At 45.3% G+C, this 19789-nt stretch overlaps 1 protein-coding gene across 2 annotated transcripts in view; it reads left to right on the top strand.

Annotated features, from left to right (window-relative positions):
- The window catches only part of TTYH1 (tweety family member 1), an 84093-nt gene extending 69580 nt beyond the window's left edge, over nucleotides 1-14513 (top strand). The window contains exons 8-14 of one of the 2 annotated variants that reach the window (XM_039335153.1): nucleotides 581-636; nucleotides 4413-4505; nucleotides 4658-4750; nucleotides 6576-6718; nucleotides 7962-8010; nucleotides 12230-12308; nucleotides 13728-14513. In XM_039335153.1, coding sequence (XP_039191087.1) covers nucleotides 581-636; nucleotides 4413-4505; nucleotides 4658-4750; nucleotides 6576-6718; nucleotides 7962-8010; nucleotides 12230-12268 — 473 coding nt within the window. In that variant the 3' untranslated portion in view covers nucleotides 12269-12308; nucleotides 13728-14513. Of the gene's footprint in view, nucleotides 1-580; nucleotides 637-4412; nucleotides 4506-4657; nucleotides 4751-6575; nucleotides 6719-7961; nucleotides 8154-12229; nucleotides 12309-13727 lie in introns of both variants that reach the window. The other variant, XM_039335152.1, reaches the window with a different exon arrangement.
- Nucleotides 14514-19789: the final 5276 nt, after the last annotated feature.

The following is a 19789-nucleotide window of genomic DNA, read 5'->3' as shown; positions in this document are numbered from 1 at the left end:
AGCAATCTGATTTGTTTTGCCTGTTGAAATGTTGATCTGTCATGAAGGTATCAAACAGCTAGAGCAAGAGATGTCTAACCCTGGCAATTTTAAGAGTTGTAGACCAACTCCCAGAATTCCCCACCAAGTCATGTTGGCTGGGGAATTCTGGGGGTTGAAATCCACAAGTCTTAAATTTGCCAAGGTTGGACACCCTTGAGTTAGAGTCTCTTTTAGGGGGCAGGGCTGGAAATCCATGAACATGCATCAGGGTTGCCATTTCCAGAATGCTCAACCCACATATGGCCAAGGGCAAAGGTAGTGATTCCAATTTTTCCCAACAGTTCCCAGGGTGCAGCTATTTAATACACTTTATTTTGGTGATTGATCTCTTTTCTTCCTCTTCTTGCTGCTTGTGTGTGTGTGTGTGTGTGTATGTGTGCATGTATGGACATGTTTCTTTCCTCACCTCATCTGAACATGTACAGAGATTGGATAAACAAACTCAGGAGATCTAAAAAGGGGTTTAAAAGACCTAATGTCTAGAATAGATGGATCCAGTGGCTTGATGCCCTTTTTTTCTTTTCCTTCAACCCTGTAGAAATCCTACAATACTATTTAACCTGCAGCCAAGATATTTTCAATCCTTTTCAGCAGGTAAGTATTCCCTCTTTTTCATTAAAATAACATGTGTGGATGTGGTAGAAGTTTTGAGGATGGTATATTGCAGACATATCAAACACAAGACCCGGGGGCCGGATGCGGCCCGTGAAGTGGTTTCATGTGGCCCGCGAAGCCATCCTGGAAACAGTGAAGGAACCACCCCCTCTGCCTTGGCCCCAGTCCAGGCCGGCCAGGAGCCAATGTACAATTTTGTGGTGGCCATCTATGCTGAAACGCATTCAATCTTAGCTCCACAAGGCTGTCTAGAAACAGCGAGGAACCAGCCCCTGCTGCATCGGCCCCACCCCCTGGGTGCATGCTGGGGAGGTGTCACCCTTTGTGAGGAATGAAGAAATGGACCATCGCCTTAGTGCTTGCCCTGGTCCCACCCCTTTCTGCCAGAGACCCTCAGATCTGTCCCACTCCTGCCCAGGCCCCCACAGACACCCTTGACACAAATGATGTAGAGCTGGCCATGCCCACCCAGTAGGCCATACCCACTCCATTCATGCTCACCCAATAGGCCGCACCCACCCTGGCCACACCCACACGGCCCCCGAGGGCAACTGCAATGCTGATGCAGCCCTCAATGAAATTGAGTTTTACACCCCTGGTATATTGAATTCTCAGATTAAATCCAAAACTAAATCCAAGCACTGCTATTCCTCTAAGACAGCAGTTCTCAACCTGTGGGTCGCTACCCTTTTGGGGGGATGAACGACGCTTTCACAGGGGCCGCTTAAGACCACCGGAAAACACATATTTCTGATGGTCTTAGGAACCGAGACACCGCTCCTCTATCCGGCCGCCGCTACCGCTCTCCTCCTCCGCCACCTGCTCCTCCGCCTCCAGGGTGCCCTTCTCCAACAGCGCCTGCTCCTGCCTCCGTAGCGCCATCACGTGTGCCCCCGACGCCGCCTTGGGCTGGCTCAGCTGCGTGGGCAGCCAGGCCAAGCTGAGCAGGTTCTGGGCTGCTGCTGGTGCTGCCGCTGGGCTGCTTCGCCGCTGCTGTCGCTGCCGGCTGAGCTGAGCTGCGGCGCTGAACACGCCTCCTGGTTGCCCTGCCGCGCTCTGCCCCAGCCATCCTCCGCGCTGCGTGGGAGCCTCCCCTGCACCACCTGGCCCGCCTCCCTTGCTGTCGGAGGCCGCCTCAGCCCTCCGGCATCCGCTGTAGCCATGGGGCTGCCAGGCAGGAGTGGCTCCTTCCCAGCTCGCCAGGCTCCGGGCCTCAGAAGCGGCCAGGGGGCAGGGAAGAGGACAAGGTGGCAGCGATGCCCGCATGTGCATCAGAGGCCAGCCGGCCGGGCCAGGAGGGGAGAAGTGGTGCCTTCCAAGCGGGAGCTGGCGCTCCAGCTGCGCCCCTCTTGCGTGCAATGGGCTGCGTGGCGTGGAAAGGGGCTCCCGTGATTCCACTGCTGTGATGGTGCTCAAGAGGCTGGAGGGGTGGGCAAGTCCCAGGGGGGAGGCTGGGAGAGGGCAAGAGATGCCGGGATGAGGATAGGGGGTTCCAGGTTGGCGGGTGTGAGAGGGCAGTTGGCAGCTCCGAGGCGTGCGGATCCTCCGCGCAGCTTCCGAGACCCCAGATATGCCACCGCTTGGCTCTCCACCAGAGCCTCCCCCTTTCCCTGGGCAATTGTGTGGAGCTGCTTGTGCATCCTTGGCAGCACCTCCCCCCTTTAATTTCCTTTCTTCTCCATCTCCTTCCTTTCCCCTTCAATCTTCCTTCCTTCCTTCCATTTCCAATTCCATCCCTTCCCCTTCAATCTCCCTCTCCTTCCTTCCTTCCTTCCCCTTCAATCTCCTTCCTTCTCCATCTCCTTCCTTTCCCCTTCAATCTTCCTTCCTTCCATCTCCAACTCCATCCCTTCCCCTTCAATCTCCCTCTCCTTCCTTCCTTCCTTCCTTCCTTCCTTCCTTCCTTCCTTCCTTCCTTCCTTCCTTCCTTCCTTCCTTCCTTCCTTCCCTTTCAATCTCCTTCCATCTCCATCTCCTTTCTTTCCCCTTCAATCTCTCTCCTTCCTTCCTTCTTTCCTTCCTTCCTTCCCTCCTTCCTTCCCCCTCAATCTCCTTTCTTCTCCATCTCCTTCCTTTCCCCTTCAATCTTCCTTCCTTCTTTCCTTCCTTTCCCCTTCAATCTCCTTCCTTCTCCATCTCCTTCCTTTCCCCTTCAATCTTCCTTCCTTCCTTCCCCTTCCCTCCCTCCCAACATTTTTGAGCAAGGAAGAGTAAGCTTCTCCAGCGAGCATTGCTATATTGTTTTTGTGATTAATCACTATGCTTTAATTATGTTCAATTTGTAACAATGAAAACACACCCTGCATATCAGATATTTATATTACTATTCATAACAGTAGCAAAATTACATTTATGAAGTAGCAACGAAAATCATTTTATGGTTGGGGGTCACCACAACATGAGGAACTGTATTAAAGGGTCGCGGCATTAGGAAGGTTGAGAACCACTGCTCTAAGAGAGTGTTTCTCAATCTTTGAACCTTTTAAGATATATGGACTTCAACTCCCAGAAATCCCCAGCCACCATATATTTTCAATCATATTTCATAATATTTGGATGTTTCTAAAACTGTATGTTACAGATGAAATCTTGTTACTCTCAGTATACAAATCCTTTACCCATGTTATGCACCTTACCCAGGGTGTACTCTTGGCAAGTTGTAAAATTGTAGAATAAATAATTATATCTTTAGACAGTTTTGATTAATCAATTACTAGTTTAGCTCTCCTCCAACTGAATGGCAGGTGAAAAAAAAATTAAGGTTTTGCTTTGTTATTTTCATTTGCTGATTTGCATATGGTCTTGTGATTGAAATCCCCTGGTTTAATGCAAAACAGGATAGAATTTAGTTTTACTGGGGAGAAGGGGTGTCCCAATTTTGAGATTCCTTCTGTTGGGTATGTCAATTCTGCAACAAACCTGGATGAAGCTATCTTGCTCGTTTTTGGTTGCCATGAGAATGGTGGGAGGAATGGGAAGTTTTATGCTAGTCTAAACAATTCTCTGTCCCATGGGAACCAAGGTCATTTTTGTTCTTTAGACTGGAGGTTGAGCCTAATGTTAAAATGCCTGGCAAACTATTCTATTGGGAATATTAGTTGATTGCATAGTTTCTGGAGTGGGAAATTTAATTTTGCAATACTGTAACTTTTTGGAGGGAACTTTAGTCTTGGTTTCACTTTTGACCATGCCGATACTTTGTAGCCAATAAACATGTTCTTAGAGGAGAGCTCAAGCCTCTAATTGGTTTCATCTATCGGAACCATGATAGGGTATTTGTAAGTTTGCTAACCTCAAATGCAGGTAGTCCTTGACTTACGACAGTTTGCTTTGTGACCATTCAAAGTTACAACATTGCTGAAAAGAATGACTTACGACCAGTCCTGGCTTTTATTATTTAGGCACAGCATCTCTGCAGTCATGTGATTGTGATCTAGGTGCTTGGCACCTGACTCACACTTACGACAGCTGCAGCATCCCAGGGCTACTTGATGGCCATTTGAGAGCTTCACAGCCAGCTTCTGACAAGCAAAGTCAGAATTACAAATCACAATCATGTGATATCTTTTTTTAATGACTGGGGTGATTTGCTTAACAGTCATGGCCAAAAAAATAATAATGTAAAATCAGGTCCCTGTCTCACCCGATGACTGCACCCCTTAAAGAGTAACTTTCTGGTTGCAACGGTGATTGTAAGTCAAGGACTACCTGCACTTTGTGTTTTCCTTCTCATTTCTTTCCTGCCAACTCTCTAGAGACTCACTGTGTGTCAGAGGGCCCTATCCAACATACATTCTCAGCTATACGGATTGGAGAGAGAAGCCATTCCCCACTTCCCAGCAGCCGAGGTCAGTGGGGATTCTTAGAGAAAAGGGGATGTTGGGATTGCATGATTCTCTTGAGCTGGGCAAAGTTATGGGAGGGGAGGTTAGTCAGAGGGAAAGGGAAGGCTGCAAATTAGGGCAACTGTATTCTCATTCATACCATTTGTACATTGCAGAAGAGCATCGTATCCATCCAGAGTACTTTGAACATCACAGAAAGTAATTTCCATCATCTTGTAGCTCTCCTCAATTGCAGGGGACTTCATAAGGTACCCCGGTTACTCTTATTTGTCATTTGGTTACTCCAGCCATTCTGCCTAACATTTATTAATATTTCCGGATACATTTTAAGATCCTGACTTTTGCCCCTATTTCCTTAGGATACGATGGGCATGCATGCATACTAATGGTATCAGCCTCTACAACAAGAATCAATAGTTTGGTGCTCTCCAAATATTTTGGATTTCTATTTCCGTCACCACCAGCAGGCCCAGTCATAAGCAAGGGTAGAAAATAGTGGTCCCGCAGATATTGCTTATTGCATCTTCCAGGATACCTCACTATTATACTAAGCTAGGGATAGGCAATCATGGCTCTTTTATGACTTGTGGACTTCAACTCCCATAATTCCTGAGCCAGCCATGCTGAGGGGAAAGGGAGAGGTTTCCATGCTGAGCCATGCTGGCTCAGGAATTCTGGGAGTTGAAGTCCATGAGTCATAAAAGGTTGCCCACCCCTGTCCTAAACTCAATACTGCAGGCCAGTAGTGATGAATTGTTGAATCTGTAGTTGAAACATTTGGAGATTCCAAACTCTTTGCCCACACGCAGAGAGATGACTCCCTCTATACATCATAGGGGTATGTTTCTTTTCATATGAGCAGTTTTCCATTCAAAGCAAAATAAAGCAATCTCAACATGGCAGAATCTCAATATGGTGGACTTACAGCATCCTGTAATTTTATAATCAGTTTGCATACAACGATTTGAAGCATCTGTACATATGCTCACAACCAGCAAGAATGAACAATGGAGGGATCATAAGCATCAGTCCATATATCAAAGCCTCTTCCATGAGAAGCTATGGTGGGGGACCAGTGGGTAGAATTGCAATACTGCAGGCCAGTGGTGGGATTCAGCCAGTTCGCACCACTTCGGCAGAACCGATAGTTAATTTTTTTGTTGACCAGGCCCAGAATGGACTTCCGGAAGTGCCATCCACACAGAGAACCAGTTGTTCACATATTTGAACCCCACCACTGCTGCAGGCTAATTCTGCTGACTGCCCTCTGCCAGCAGTTCTGCAGTTCAATTCTTACCAACTCAAGGTTGACTCAGCCTTCTATCTTTCTGAGGTCGGTAAAATGAACTCACAGATTGTTGGGGGCAATAGGCTGATTCTGTAAACTGCTTAAAGAGGGCTGTAAAGCACAGTGAAGGGAGTATATAAGTCTAAGTCAGTGGTTCTCAACCTTTTTAATGCCGCGACCCCCCCAACCGGTCGTAAGTCGAGGACTACTCAACCGGTCGTAAGTCGAGGACTACTCAACTGATGCAGCACCGTTTGCAGAATGGGACTTTTGGCGGGCTCAGCAGGGCAGAGACAGCCTGGACAATTCCTATTGCTTTTGAAAGCCAATAGAATTAGACTCTATTCAAGAGAGTCTATTCTATTGGCTTTCAAAAGCCAATAGAATAAAAGGGAGTAGCACAGCTAAGGAAAAGGGGGAAAAAATGGCGGACTGCATTGTTTGGTGACCTCCGTGAAATGGTCGTTTGACCCCAAATGGGGTCCCGACCCACAGGTTGAGAACCACTGTTCTAAGCGCTATTGCTATAAATCTAGGGGATGAAAGAGCTATGGCATACTCATAACTTTGCAGACCTATCCTTCTCATATTGGTATTTCAGACGGACTGAATAGAATTCCCATTAAAAGGCAGTAAAAGAGAATGAAAGTGTGAGTTAGTGATTAAAAATGATAATGTCCCATCTGGATACCCTGATATCCAGAAACCAGGAATCATTGCCAATAGACTTCCAAACTTCCATCTGGAAGCTACTGTACCTCTGTGTCACTTTCTGTGTCTCCTAGGATTATGTGGATGGCCTGAAAGGGCTGTGCTATGATGGCATGGAGGGGTTGCTTTTCCTCCTCCTCTTCTCCTTCCTCTCTGCCCTTTCCTTCACCACAGCGGTCTGTAGTCTGCCTCGGGCTTGGAAGAGGTTCCAGAACAGGTGAGTGCTAAGATCTCATGTGTGAGAATTGTCAGCCTCAGCTGTACGCAGGCAGAATCTTCACCACTTCCAGATTAGGCAAAAAGAAATATATCTTGCTCAAATACACCAAAAAGTAATTGCTGCAGATGTGAATAACCACAGCCCTCAAGATCTGTATAGATGCCCAAGCCTTGAAAGTAGGTTAAGGGCTTGTCCAAAAGTGGTCACCAAATTGTAGCTTTTAATATAACCAGAGGAAGGAAACACAAGTAGTCCTCGACTTACAATCACAATTGAGCCCAAAATTTATGTTGCTGAGACATTTGTTAAGTGAATTTTGCCCCGTTTTACAACCTTGTTTTTAAGTGAATCATTGAAGTTGTTAAGTTCATCACACGGTTGTTAAGTGAATCTGGCTTCCCCATTGACTTTGCTTATCAGAAGGTTGTAAAAGATGATCATATGACCCTGGGGCACAGCAACTATCATAAATGTGAATCAGTTGCCAAGTATCTGAATTCTGATCACATGACCATGAGGGTGCTGCAACAGTTGTATGTGTGAAAAATGGTCATAAATCATTGACTTTGAATGGTCACTAAATGAACTGTTGTAAGTTGTGGACTACCTGTAGGTGGTTAAAATCATACTAGTTGTATTTAATCAAAGTTAAAGAACTTAAATGTGAATAGTTATTTAATTTTAAATGGTAAGTTAATAAAATCTTGGTTTTTCTCCAAACCCTGCCTATTTTTGGGGGCATGCATCTTCAGTAGGCCACCACAGGCCCAAAATGTTGCAGGTTTCTGATGTAGACAATACAAAGCACAATGATCCAATTCAGAGTAAGACTTTTCATGTCCATTAACATAGATTAGCCCACTTCTCAGCCCTAAACAAAAGTGTGTTGAGAATTCTGGGATTCAGAAGTCCAAACAAAACCAGAGTGTGTCTGATTTGACAAGGCGAATGTAGAATTTGTGAACTAGATCAGAAGCTTGGACCAGGTTGTCATGTCTTCCTGTTCTGGATTTACACACTAAAGCAGGGGTTGGGAACCAGGGCCCTTTTATGACTTGTGGACTTCAACTCCCAGAATTCCTGAGGCAGCCATGCTGGATTTGGCACAAACTCTTGTTTTCTGGATAGATGCCCAATGACCATAGTCGTCTTCATAGCCATTAGGCTAGGCAGCTCTTTTCTTGTTGCTCACTCCTTTACTCCTTTTTCCCCCTCTTTTTTTTCCTGAATTCCTGTGTAGGGACTCGGACTATGACGACATGGAGGATGACGACCCTTTCACGCCCCAGGCACGTAGACCGCCAACAGTGCGCACAGGGGGGGCTGGGCCTAGCCTGCCCAGCTCCTTTGGCCACTGTTCAAGCTGGGGCAGCCGGGGCAGCCTGCGCCTTTCAGCCCCCCCCATTTCCAACGCCCCCGTCTCACAGTACATGTGAGTAACCCCCAACCCCCACCTCCCAACCCCCTCCCCACGCGCTTGGGCTTAATACCCCCTGCAAGGCGGGAGGGGCTTGGAATGGCCCTGTGGCCCAGACCTGAGTGCGTGAGGGGGAGGGGGAAGGGAGGACAGACTCCCCCCAATCACAAATCGACTGTTCCCTCTACCTCCTCAAGTTCCTTTCCTCTCCCTCCTACCTCCTCCTTCCCTAGCCTTTTTCTCATCCAATTCATTCTCCTTCCCCAGTGCTGCTTTATCCCAAAGATCTTTTTCAGGAGGCAACTGGACTTTTTTGTTTTTTCTTTGAAGACGTTTCGCTTCTCATCCAAGAAGCTTCTTCAGCTCTGACTGGATGGTGGGGAATGGAAGGATTCATACTCCTTGCAGACAGCTGGTCCTTTGCATTCGTTTGGAGAGTTGTTGAGGCCATTTGGAGGTTTCTCTGTGCCCTCAGGGTCCCCTGAGTAGTGCCAATGGGTGTGGAGCTTTCTTGGCTGCAGAATGTTTTCTGCCTTGTGTCCCTTTGTTGTTGAAGACAGGAGTAGGCTGTTGGGTCTGAGTCTGTCTTGTCTGCATCTCAAACTGAAGCACAAATGGTTCCTGTAGTCTGCAATGCTTTCTGGAAATCTGTTCATACTCTCGCACCTCAACGACTCTCTAAAAGAAGGCAAATGACCAGCTGTCTGCAAGGAATATAAATCCTCCTACTCCCCACCATCCGGTCAGAGCTGAAGAAGCTTCTTGGATGAAAAGTGAAACATCTTCAAAGAAAAAACAAGAAAGTCCAAATGCCTCCTGAAAAAGCACCTTTGGGACAACCGTGACCTGAATGACTGAGAATCTCCATAGACCAGGGGTAGGCAACCTTGGCTCTTTTATGACTCGTGGACTTCAACTCCCAGAATTCCTGAAGTCCACGAGTCATAAAAGAGCCAAGGTTGCCTACCCCTGCCATACACAGTGCTGCTTTGGCTGTCTGAAATTTCAGGGGGACAAAAGACCATCTTAGTTGAGTTCCCTAATCAAGGAGAAGGGCAGACGCGATAGCCAACATTGTTTAGCAGTTTTGAAGTTTAAAGAATGGAGAATATAGGTGATTTTGGTTGCCTAGGGAAAGCTTACAGGTAGTCCCGATTTACAACCATAATTGAGTCCAAATTTTTTTTTTGCTAAGCGAGACAGTTGTTAAGTGAATTTTGCCCCATTTTACAACTTTTCTTGCCACTGTTAAGTGATTCACTTATTGTTATTAAGTTACTAACCCGGTTGTTAAGCAAATCTGGCTTCCCCATTGACTTTGCTTGTCAGAAGGTTGCAAAAGGGGATCACATGACCCCGGGACACTGCAACCATCATAAATATGAATCAGTTGCCCAACATCTGAATTTTGATTATGTGACCACGGGGATGCTGCAATAGCTGTAAGTAACTTTGAATAGTCATTAAACAAACTATTGTAAGACGAGGATATACCTGTATTTTCCACAGATCAGTGATGGCAAACCTTTTAGAGACCGAGTGCCCCAAAACTGCCCCACCCTCTGCCCCCACTCTGCCCCACCCCCACCTGAGATCGCCCAGGCGGCCCTGCAGCGCCATGGTGGCCACGCCCTCCGCCTGTGCACCGCAGCAGCATCTGCACGTGACAGGGTGGAGTCTTGTCCCTGCTGTCTGGCTGCCATGTTCTTGGCTGTGTTGCTCCGCATGGGCCACGCCCAGGGTCGACTCTCCTCCAGGGGGGCTACTGGTGAGGAGGGGGCCATGGGGGAGGCGGGGCTGGAGTGACGGCACGCGTGCCCACAGAGAGGGCTCTGAGTGACGTCTCTGGCATGTGTGCCATAGGTTTGCCACCACTGGTCTAGATAACTGGAGTAGGAGAGGGAATGTTTATTTTATATATAGCATTATACTATCACGCACTGCTTCCTTCAGAAACCTCTAAGCAGCGTACTTAATTCTTCTTACTCTTACTTTCATAGAGTATAAGGATTTTAAGGGGCCCTGAGATCATGTAGTCTGACTCTCTGAGCAGTGCAGGAATCTATTGTACCCTCCAGTATCTGTTTAAAGATAAGATGATAGAATAAGAGATAAGATATAAGACCAGATAAGATATAAACCTTTATTGTCATTTTTTTTTTTACTGTGAGCACACTGGCACACATTAAAAATGAAATTCTGTTGCCCGCTCTCAAAAAAAAAAGTATATAAACACCTCCAACAGAGGAGGCTTTATTGCCTGCAGATGCAGTCTGTTCCACTTTGCTCCTATTTATTAAATATCATTTTAGATTTCTTTTACTACCACCAGGAGCGATCCCACTAAAGCAGTTACCCATAGAGATGGAATCATTAATTCCTTTGTTTTCTTCATTTGTCTATTTTTTTTTTTATGTCTTCCACCTTGCTTCCATAATGGTGAACCACCCATTTGTATCACTTTCCATTCCTGGCCCAAGCCTCTCCTTCCCCAAGACAACCCATTTATCAAAATGCTCTTCTGGAAATGCTACTCTAAGCCCTTCACCATCTCTCATGTGTTCCAGTGACTGATCCTTTCCTTACTCCCGGTTTTGTACACTGATTTCCACACTAAGCGAAACTGATTGCTACCGTTTTATTCTTCTCTCCTCAATCCTGAACCTTTTCACTGTTTTTCATGCCCCCATCCTCTGGAGTGCACTTCGGATCAGATGCACATTCAGAGAAATTACGTCTATCTAATTAACTTCTTGGGCTGCAACTTCTGTATGTGTGTGTATATATATATGTTTTCTGAGGTTTTCGCGGGTGTTTGTATGTAGGTCTTTGGTTATTCGGGTTTTCTCCCACGTAAAATTGGAAGTGTCTTGGCGACGTTTCGACGAAGTCCCATTCGTCATCTTCAGGCTGGTGTTTTCAGCTTCATGCTTCGAGGAGCACGAAGCTGAAAATACCAGCCTGAAGATGACGAATGGGACTTCGTCGAAACATCGCCAAGACACTTCCAATTTTACGCAGGAGAAAACCCGAATAACCAAAGACCTATATATATAGTGGAAAAATAGGTATTGCTCCTCCTGGCAAAAATATACTCTCCAAAAGAGATAAATATGCAAATTTTGTGATTTTCGATCTTCTCCTTCCTTTTTTTAAAAAAAGAGGGATTATACAAAAATACTCTCCATTTGGAGTTCTCATGTCATACTATATGAAGACTATAGTGAGATGGGACATATATCTACTCCTCCAAATAAAAAGGACCAAGAAGATCATGATGAACCTAGATCAGTGGTTCTCAACCTGTGGGTCGGGACCCCATTTGGGGTCGAATGACCATTTCACGGGGGTCGCCAAACAATGCAGTCCGCCATTTTGTTTTCCCCTTTTCCTTAGCTGTGCTACTCCCTTTTATTCTATTGGCTTTTGAAAGCCAATAGAATAGACTCTCTTGAATAGAGTTAATTCTATTGGCTTTCAAAAGCCAATAGGAATTGTCCAGGCTGTCTCTGCCCTGCTGAGCCCGCCAAAAGTCCCATTCTGCAAACGGTGCTGCATCAGTTGAGTAGTCCTCGACTTACGACCGGTTGAGTAATCCTCAACTTACGACCAGTTGGGGGGTCACGGCATTAAAAAGGTTGAGAACCACTGACCTAGATCTACTACTGTATAATCCAGGCTATGGTTTATTGCCAGGAGATCTAAATAAACCAAGAGACTTCATTTCAATGGCCACATAGACTAGCGGTCCCTAACCTTTCCAAATTGGCAGATGGGGTGGGGGGTGGACAGGGGATGGTTTCCCATTGTGCATGTACCACTTTCACAAATGAATCTCCACGCATGTGCTCACCCACCAGTTCTGCAGACCGGTTCTGAATGGGCTGCAGCCTGGCACTGACCCGTGGACCAGGAGTTGGGGACCCCTGACATAGACATTTCTGTACAGGTCCTTCAGAAAGTTGCCCATGTCCAACGAAGTAGAGTTTTCTAGTATTTCTGAAGTAACAGATTGACCTTCCAGAGTTTGGATAGCTTAGCTTGGGGAGGGAGGGATTCTTTATCAGCAACTTTCTTGGTGTCCCTTGCAGGAGTCAAAGCGCTTCGTACAGTGGCAGTCCTCAATTTGAGAGCATCCCCCTCATTGACCGTCATTCCCCACCCCCTTCGGTAAGTCAGAAGTGTGGACTCTGCATACGTGGTGACCAAAGGTAGCACACCGGCTGTAGGTTATGACAGAGCAGATATACAACAAGTGGCTTTGGTTTTGTGATCCCAGCTGAGTTGTGGGGGATTGAAAACCTGGTGCATATACATTTGATGTGTTGGATTGTCAAAATAATAATAATCAACTAAACTGTCCCAAAGTTGTGTTGTTTTTTTCTTTGAAGACGTTTCACATCTCATCCAAGAAGCTGCTTCAGAACTGGAGAACTTTCAGAAACTGAAGAAGTTCTTGCATGAGAAGTGAAACGTTTTCAAAGACAAAAAACCCACAAAAATCCAGTTGCCTTTTGGTAAAGCACCTTTGGCCCTACCATGAACTGGATGACTGAGAATCTCCATAGACAATCACCTAAACTTAACAATGGACTTAGGTAGCAAAATAACTTTTTTTTATTCCTTTGGTCAAAATGGATTGAATCAATTGTTTAATGGGGGGAAGGTGGTGGCAGTGGTGGTTCTGAGGGGGCTTGCAGATGCTGCTCACACCAGAGGCAGAAAGGAAAAGTTTTTACAATTTCTTGCATGGTTTGTAAATTTAGTAACAGATATATTTAGCCTGAGACAACATACATCTATTTTATTCTCATTATTTTGGGGGTAATTCAGGGCCATCAAAAAGGTCTGAAGCTACACACTGTCCCCAAATTACCTAATTATTTAACCCAGTAGTCCCCAACCTTTCCAGCTTGGTGGCCTGAGGTGGGGGGGGGATGTGAGTGGCCAGCACACAGCTCCATTTGTGTGAGCTTCGTGTGCGTGAGCAGAGGGTGCTTGCTCTCGCGTGTGAAGTGGAGGGCACTTATGCTCATGAACAAAGCTCCACTCGCGAAGCGGAGAACGCTCACATGCAAAGCTCCATTTGCCTTCTACTCGTGCGAGTGGACCTTTGCGTGAGAGGACAAGCATCCGCCGCTTGTGTGTGCTGGCCCATTTCTCCCAAGGCCTGGTTCCAAATGGGCCACGGCCCAGTAGTGGGCCACAGCGTGGGGGTTGGGGACCCTTGATTTAATCGAACACCCACCCCCTACAAATATAACTACTAGAATTCTCAGCCAGTATGTTGGAAGGGGACGACAGAGAGTTAGGTGGCTGGATGGAGTCACTGAAGCAGTAGGCGTGAGCTTAAATGGACTCCAGAAGATGGTAGAGGACAGGAAGGCCTGGAGGAGCATTGTCCATGGGGTCACGATGGGCTGGAAACGACTTCGCAACTAACAACAACAATATTGGCTGGATATTTAAAAATTGCAGCCCCCAACTCATCTGGAAAGTGACAGGTTGAAAAGGTAGAATGAGAATACCTGCTGTTCTAATATTGCTTGGTTATTAATTCCTCACTCCTCTCTTTTCATCATTCCATAGTATTCTCCCAGCATGCGAGCGTCTTATGTCGGTGCTAGCGAAGAAGTGGTCCTCCCCTGCCAGACCGGATTACAGTCCTAGATGCAGCCCAGAAGACCCCAACCCAGATGCACACCACCCCCAACTAACACAGAGAGACTCCCCAACCCAATCATTTACTAGAATACAACTCAAGTGAGCCTTTTTCACCGTGTGCCCCCCTGCTCCTTCACTCGAATCTCTTCATTAGCCTACCTTCTCTAAGAAAGAAAAGGAAAAGTGGGGGGGGGGGGGGAGAAAGAGAATATTTTTTAGGCCAGGAGACATTCAATGGCAGGGGTGAGCAGTGTGAATACATTAACAAATGTAAATAAAGAGAGAGACGTGGTTGAGAAACAGAACAAGTACAAGCCATGTGAAAGGGCGAATGAGAGAATTGGAAGCTGAACTAATTTCAGGATAGAAACGGAAGTTTATATACAAAAAAGTGTGCGCAAACACCAATGAATGGATATTTTTTTAAAAAAAATACCGCATGAGTGCAGACGTGATAGATAGACTGAAAGAGTATATGGACAATGGAGACAAAACAGCAAGAGCCATCCAGCTGCTCTGGCGGTGGTTGTGCCGGCAAAGTGGAGGACACCACTGGGTCCCACCAAGAGACTTGAGAGAATAGGGGAAACCATTAGGGGCCCAGAGCTACCCTTGCTTCCCTATCTGCCTCCTTGCTCCTAATTAGAACCCCCAATACTAACAAGCATTTGGAACTTGCCCAGTTTAAAATAAAAGGGAAACTTTATTTTACATGGTGTCCATTTCTGCTTTTGCACACACACAGCTATGTGAGAGAATATGCAGTTATGGGGTATGTTTATATATTGCTGCGATTCTCCTTTTTTTGGAGGGTGCATTTTACTGGGAGGAATGAGCAAAGAACAGGGAGTATATGCCTAGAGCATACGTACATATTTACCAGTACACATACACACACACACACACACACACACACACACACACCTATATATAAGAGCCATGGTGGCAGTGGTTAGAATGCAGTATTGCAGGCTAATTCTGCCCACTGCCAGGGGTTCGATCCTTACCAGCTTAGGGTTGACTCAGCCTTCCATTCTTCCAAGGTCGATAAAATAAAGGCCCAGATTGTTGGGGGAAACAGGTGCCTCTGTAAACCACTTAGAGAGGCTGTAAAGCACTGTGAAGCAGTTGCACCCAATTTTATAACTTTAGCCTTGGTTTTTAAGAAAATCATTGCAGTTGTTAAGTGAATCATGCAGTTGTTAAGCGAATGTGGTTTTCAGCATTGACTTTGCAAATGGCAATCAGAAGACCCCATGATGCTGCAACCATTGTAAATATGTGCCAGTTGCCAAAAGCCCGAATTTGGATCATGTGACCACGGGGATACTGCAAAGGTTGTAAGTGTGAGGACCAGCTATAAGTCACTTTTCTCAGTGTCTAACCTCTAATGGTTGCTAAACGAATGGTTGTAAGTCAACGATTACCTGTATTTGCAACAAGGCTGCCCAGGGCTTGAAGGTCCATCCTAGCTGCCCAACTAAAACAAGGAGGCCACCTGCTGTATATAGGGCAGCAGCAACGTAGAAAGATGCTGGGGGCAGATGCATTATCTTAATGAAATAGGCAAAGGTATCACTTCATAATGTGCAGAAGGTAATGGTACATCACTCATAAATTTCATTAAAAACAACCCTGCCTGGATAGACAATGTCAAGTGATATGCTGGGAAAGATGGAAAGAAAGAGAAAAGGATGAGCAGCAGCAAGACGGATGGACTCAATTATAGTAGCAATGGATTTACCATGGGAAGACTTGAAGGAACGCATTGGGGACAACCGTTCTGGAAAAAAATCTCTAGTCAGAAAGAGCTGACACTGAGTTGACGGCATCTATCGATCAAATAATAGCAAAATTGGATAATTCAAGTAATGTCAAAAACTAGATTATTAATCATTGAGAACTGCAATATAATACAGTTTTGTACCAATATTCTATCAACACTGAACATTCTCAATTTGTATGACGTTTCAGGGAAAATATATGCCGTTGCTTCCTAATTCTGTAGAGTTCTGAGCACACCAACTGTTCTTCTGAGTAGCCTCTTATTTCCACTTCTGTCTGCGTTCACTACTCAAGGTCACTGATAGAACGCATCAAAACACAAAGTATTGTACAATGAAAACACACATAGTTCAGATTGTTGAACTTTATTGTCCCAAGTCACAGTAAAGATATTATTTCCTCTCTTGATTAAGCTCTTCATAGCATTGATATATCATATCTACTAGTTGTTGAGCATCTTCTGCCAGCAACTCTATCTGTCCTCTTCCACTGACTGGTATGGGCTAAATATAATATGAAGATGTGCTTTTTCTAATTATTGCACTTGCTGTGATACAGGTAGTCCTTGAATTACAAATTTCCACTGATATGAAAGATAGCTGTTATGTGAATTTGGCCCCATTTTATGATCTTTCTTGCCACAGTTGTTAAGTGAATCACTGCAGTTAAGTTGGTAACATGGTTGTTGTTAAGTGAATCTGGGTTCCCCATTGACTTTGTTTGTCAGAAGCTTACAAATGGTGATCACTAAGACACTGCAACAGTCATAAATATGAACCAGTTGCTAAACATCTGAATTGATCACATGACCATGGGGGTGCTGTAATGGTCACTAAATATGATGAACTGTCATAAGTCACTTTTTTCAGTGCCGTTGTAACTGAAAACTGTCACTAAACAAATGATTTTAAATCGAGGACAGAATGTGTGAAGCCTTGTGTCATCTCAGCCCCTGAATTTGGAAAACTGGATTCTGTAATTTAGTCCTATTGTTCACGTGCATAGTCCTCTGAAATTCCATTTCCACTTAACTTTAAAATGTCTGGACAAGGTTGATTTATCCAGTTACAAATGAGTTTCTTTCTTCTGATTTCATTTAGAATTATGTTATCCAACATAAGGAGCATAAAGGAGGCTACTTCCAGGTCGGAAGAGCTTCTGGCAAAGACCCCACAGGGTCCTATAGTAATAATAGTAATAATAATAGTAATAGTAGTAATAATAATAATAATAAAAAGTTGGAAGGTCATCTAGTCCAACCCTCTGCTCAGCCATAGCAAACTCCCAAGTTTATCTGATTACATGACAATGCTTCCTGCCAGTGCTGAGCAGTGGGTTAAATCAGGGTTCCCCAAACTTTCCGGCTTTGCAGGTCAGCTGGGGGAGTTAAGAGGATGATTCTGTGTGAATGGTGAGCAGTGTGCCTGCTGCTCGCACAAGTGGAGATGCATGCCCGCACGCTTGCCCACTATTTCTATGGCCCGGTTTTAAATGGCTCAAGGCCTGGAAATGGGTTGCAGCCCAGGGATTGAAGACCCTGGGTTAGGTCACCTATTCTTATATTGCTGTTGAACAGAGTGTCCCACCCAAATGGGACTCCATTTGCATGTTCAGAATAAAGAAAGGGGCTCTCATGGAGGGCTTCCTCATTCACATAATGACTACCACAGGGGTTGAGAAAACTAGAAAGCAACCCATTAATGCTGTTCTCTGTCACTCTCATTAGTGTCCCCTCTCTTCAAGATAATTCACTGTTATCCCCTCTACCGGCTTTCCCTTTTGTCTGGCATAGGAAGCACTGAACTGTAGCCACTTTGCCTAGTCCTTGATTTACAATCGATCATTTAGCAACTGTTGAAACTTATCACAGATCCCTCCCCCCAAAAAAAACCTACTTATGATCTGATTTCAAAGTTCTGACATCGAGCCCATCCTATCAGAGTCAAGTGACCACATTTTGAGTGCTCCTGCCCCTCTTTGTGTTTTATCACTTCTTCCGTAGGTAACATCCCTCACAACTCATTTCCCTTTGCTAATACCTGCGCCATTTAAAAATATCTGATCTGACACTCCCCATATGGTTAGCCCCACCCCTGCTTTCAAAATCCAAAACCTAACTGTGCATCAAGGGTGCAATATTCCTTGACTGGCACACTTTTCCTTTTATTAAGATTGCTTCACTTTTAAACACAGAGAAAGTAGGCAAACAGCAGCAGCTGCTTCCAGGATCTTCCTTTGTAAATTTTCCATTCACAAAAAACTGAATGACCCCCCCCCCACCCCCTATGACCAGAAGGGCAGGAGACAAGACACAACACAATTGGGAGTTGGATGGGAAACAGAGGAAGAGAATAAGGATAGGAACTCCTTAGAATCTCCCAGGGTATACCTGTTGGGTGACCAGTATTAAAGGTTTAGTCTGGCAAGATTCTGTCTATTGGATGAAGGCAAATGAAGAACTGAACTTTGACTGGATTATTCTATGTTGTTCTTTTGATGTGCCCGACATCAGCCCTATCAAATGTATGGACAAATATACAAGGATACCAAAATTCAATGCTAATCCTAACTATGATGAGAGATCAATGTGATAGGGGATAAAGTAAAACTTCATCACTTCACAAGCACATGGCACAACATGGAAGATCAAACTCATCAGGACAAGATTCAGCAGTCCATCTGCTTTTGAAAGACAAAGGCCACTCTTTTGAAGACAGCAAAGTCTACATTTGGACAGAGAAGCCCATTTGTTTGAAAGAGGGGTAAAAGAATCCATAAAAGTAGTCCATCTGGACTACTGCAACGCGCTCTACAGGGGGCTACCCTTGAAAAGTATTCGGAGACTACAGTTGGTCCAGAATGCAGCCGCGCGAGTTATAGTGGGTGCTCCTCGATACACCCACGTTACACCTATCCTCCGTGAGCTGCACTGGTTGCCTATTGGTCTCCGGGTCCAATTCAAGGTGTTGGTTATTACCTTTAAAGCCCTATATGGCTCAGGGCCAGGCTATTTGCGAGACCGCCTACTACCTCATAGTTCCCTTCGTCTGGTTAGATCCCACAGGCTGGGCCTCCTTCAGGTCCTGTCGGCCAAGCAGTGCCATTTGGCGGGGCCGCGGAGGAGGGCTTTCTCTGTGATGGCGCCCACGTCTTGGAACCAGCTCCCCCCGGAGATTAGGACCGCTCCCACCCTGTTGGTTTTCCGTAAGCTGCTTAAGACCTGGCTTTTCCGGCAGGCCTGGGGTTTATAAAATCTGACCCCTGGATGACTGTTCTTGTACTGTTTGTTTTGTTATGTTTTATGGTGTTTTTATTGTTAGCCGCCCAGAGTCCTCCGGGAGTGGGGCAGCTTATAAATTTTAAAAATAAATAAAAATAAATATATGTTAGACTTGAACACCACTCCTTCTACAGAGGAAGAAGAATAAGACACCACTTATTTCCAGTCTATTACGCAGCCCTTGCAGCAGTTCCAAGAAGATTCCACAACCAATTGTACCGATTCAGGTGACCCTGAGAGCATAAACCCTCAGTGGCCTCAAGAACTCTCAGAGAGAGTGCTAACGACTGGATGACTGCAAAAAAAAATACAATTCTTCCATTCTATCAAAACCTATCCTTCCATTACCCCCCCCCCTCCCACTGTCCATATTCAATTGTTAGCACCTATCCTACCCCACCACCACCACCAGAACTGATGAAGCTTTTTGGATGAGAAATAAAACATTTTCTTCTTCCTCCTCAAAGAAAAAAACGGTCCAGTTGCCTTTTGAAGAAAAATAGCACTTTTCAGACAACTATAACCTGGATGATTAAGAATCTCCACAAGCACTTCCTCAGGAAGCCTATCCACTTCGTCAGTGTCTTTCTTTGAACTTGATATAGACAACTTGCTAGAGGAAGAAAATAGACAAAATATGTCCAGTCTCGTCTTAAAAACCTCCAGTGATGAAGCACCCACAACTTCTGAAAGCAAGGCATTCCACTGGTTGATTGTCCTCCCTGTTAAGAAATTTCTCCTTAATTCCAGGTTGCTTCTCTCCTTGATTTGTTTCCATGCATTGTTTCTTGTCCTGCCCTCTAATGCTTTGGAGAATAAGTTGACCCCCTCTTCTTTGTGGCAGCTCCTCAAATACTGGAATACTGCTATCATGTCACCCTAGCGATGGAGCATGAAATGCTGCAGATGGATCCAGGGGCCA

The sequence above is a fragment of the Crotalus tigris genome, unplaced genomic scaffold (assembly GCF_016545835.1).
Source record: "Crotalus tigris isolate CLP2741 ecotype Arizona unplaced genomic scaffold, ASM1654583v1 scf7180000017639.5415321, whole genome shotgun sequence".
NCBI classification, from domain to species: domain Eukaryota; kingdom Metazoa; phylum Chordata; class Lepidosauria; order Squamata; family Viperidae; genus Crotalus; species Crotalus tigris.
This window is presented reverse-complemented; position numbering and strand designations above follow the sequence as displayed.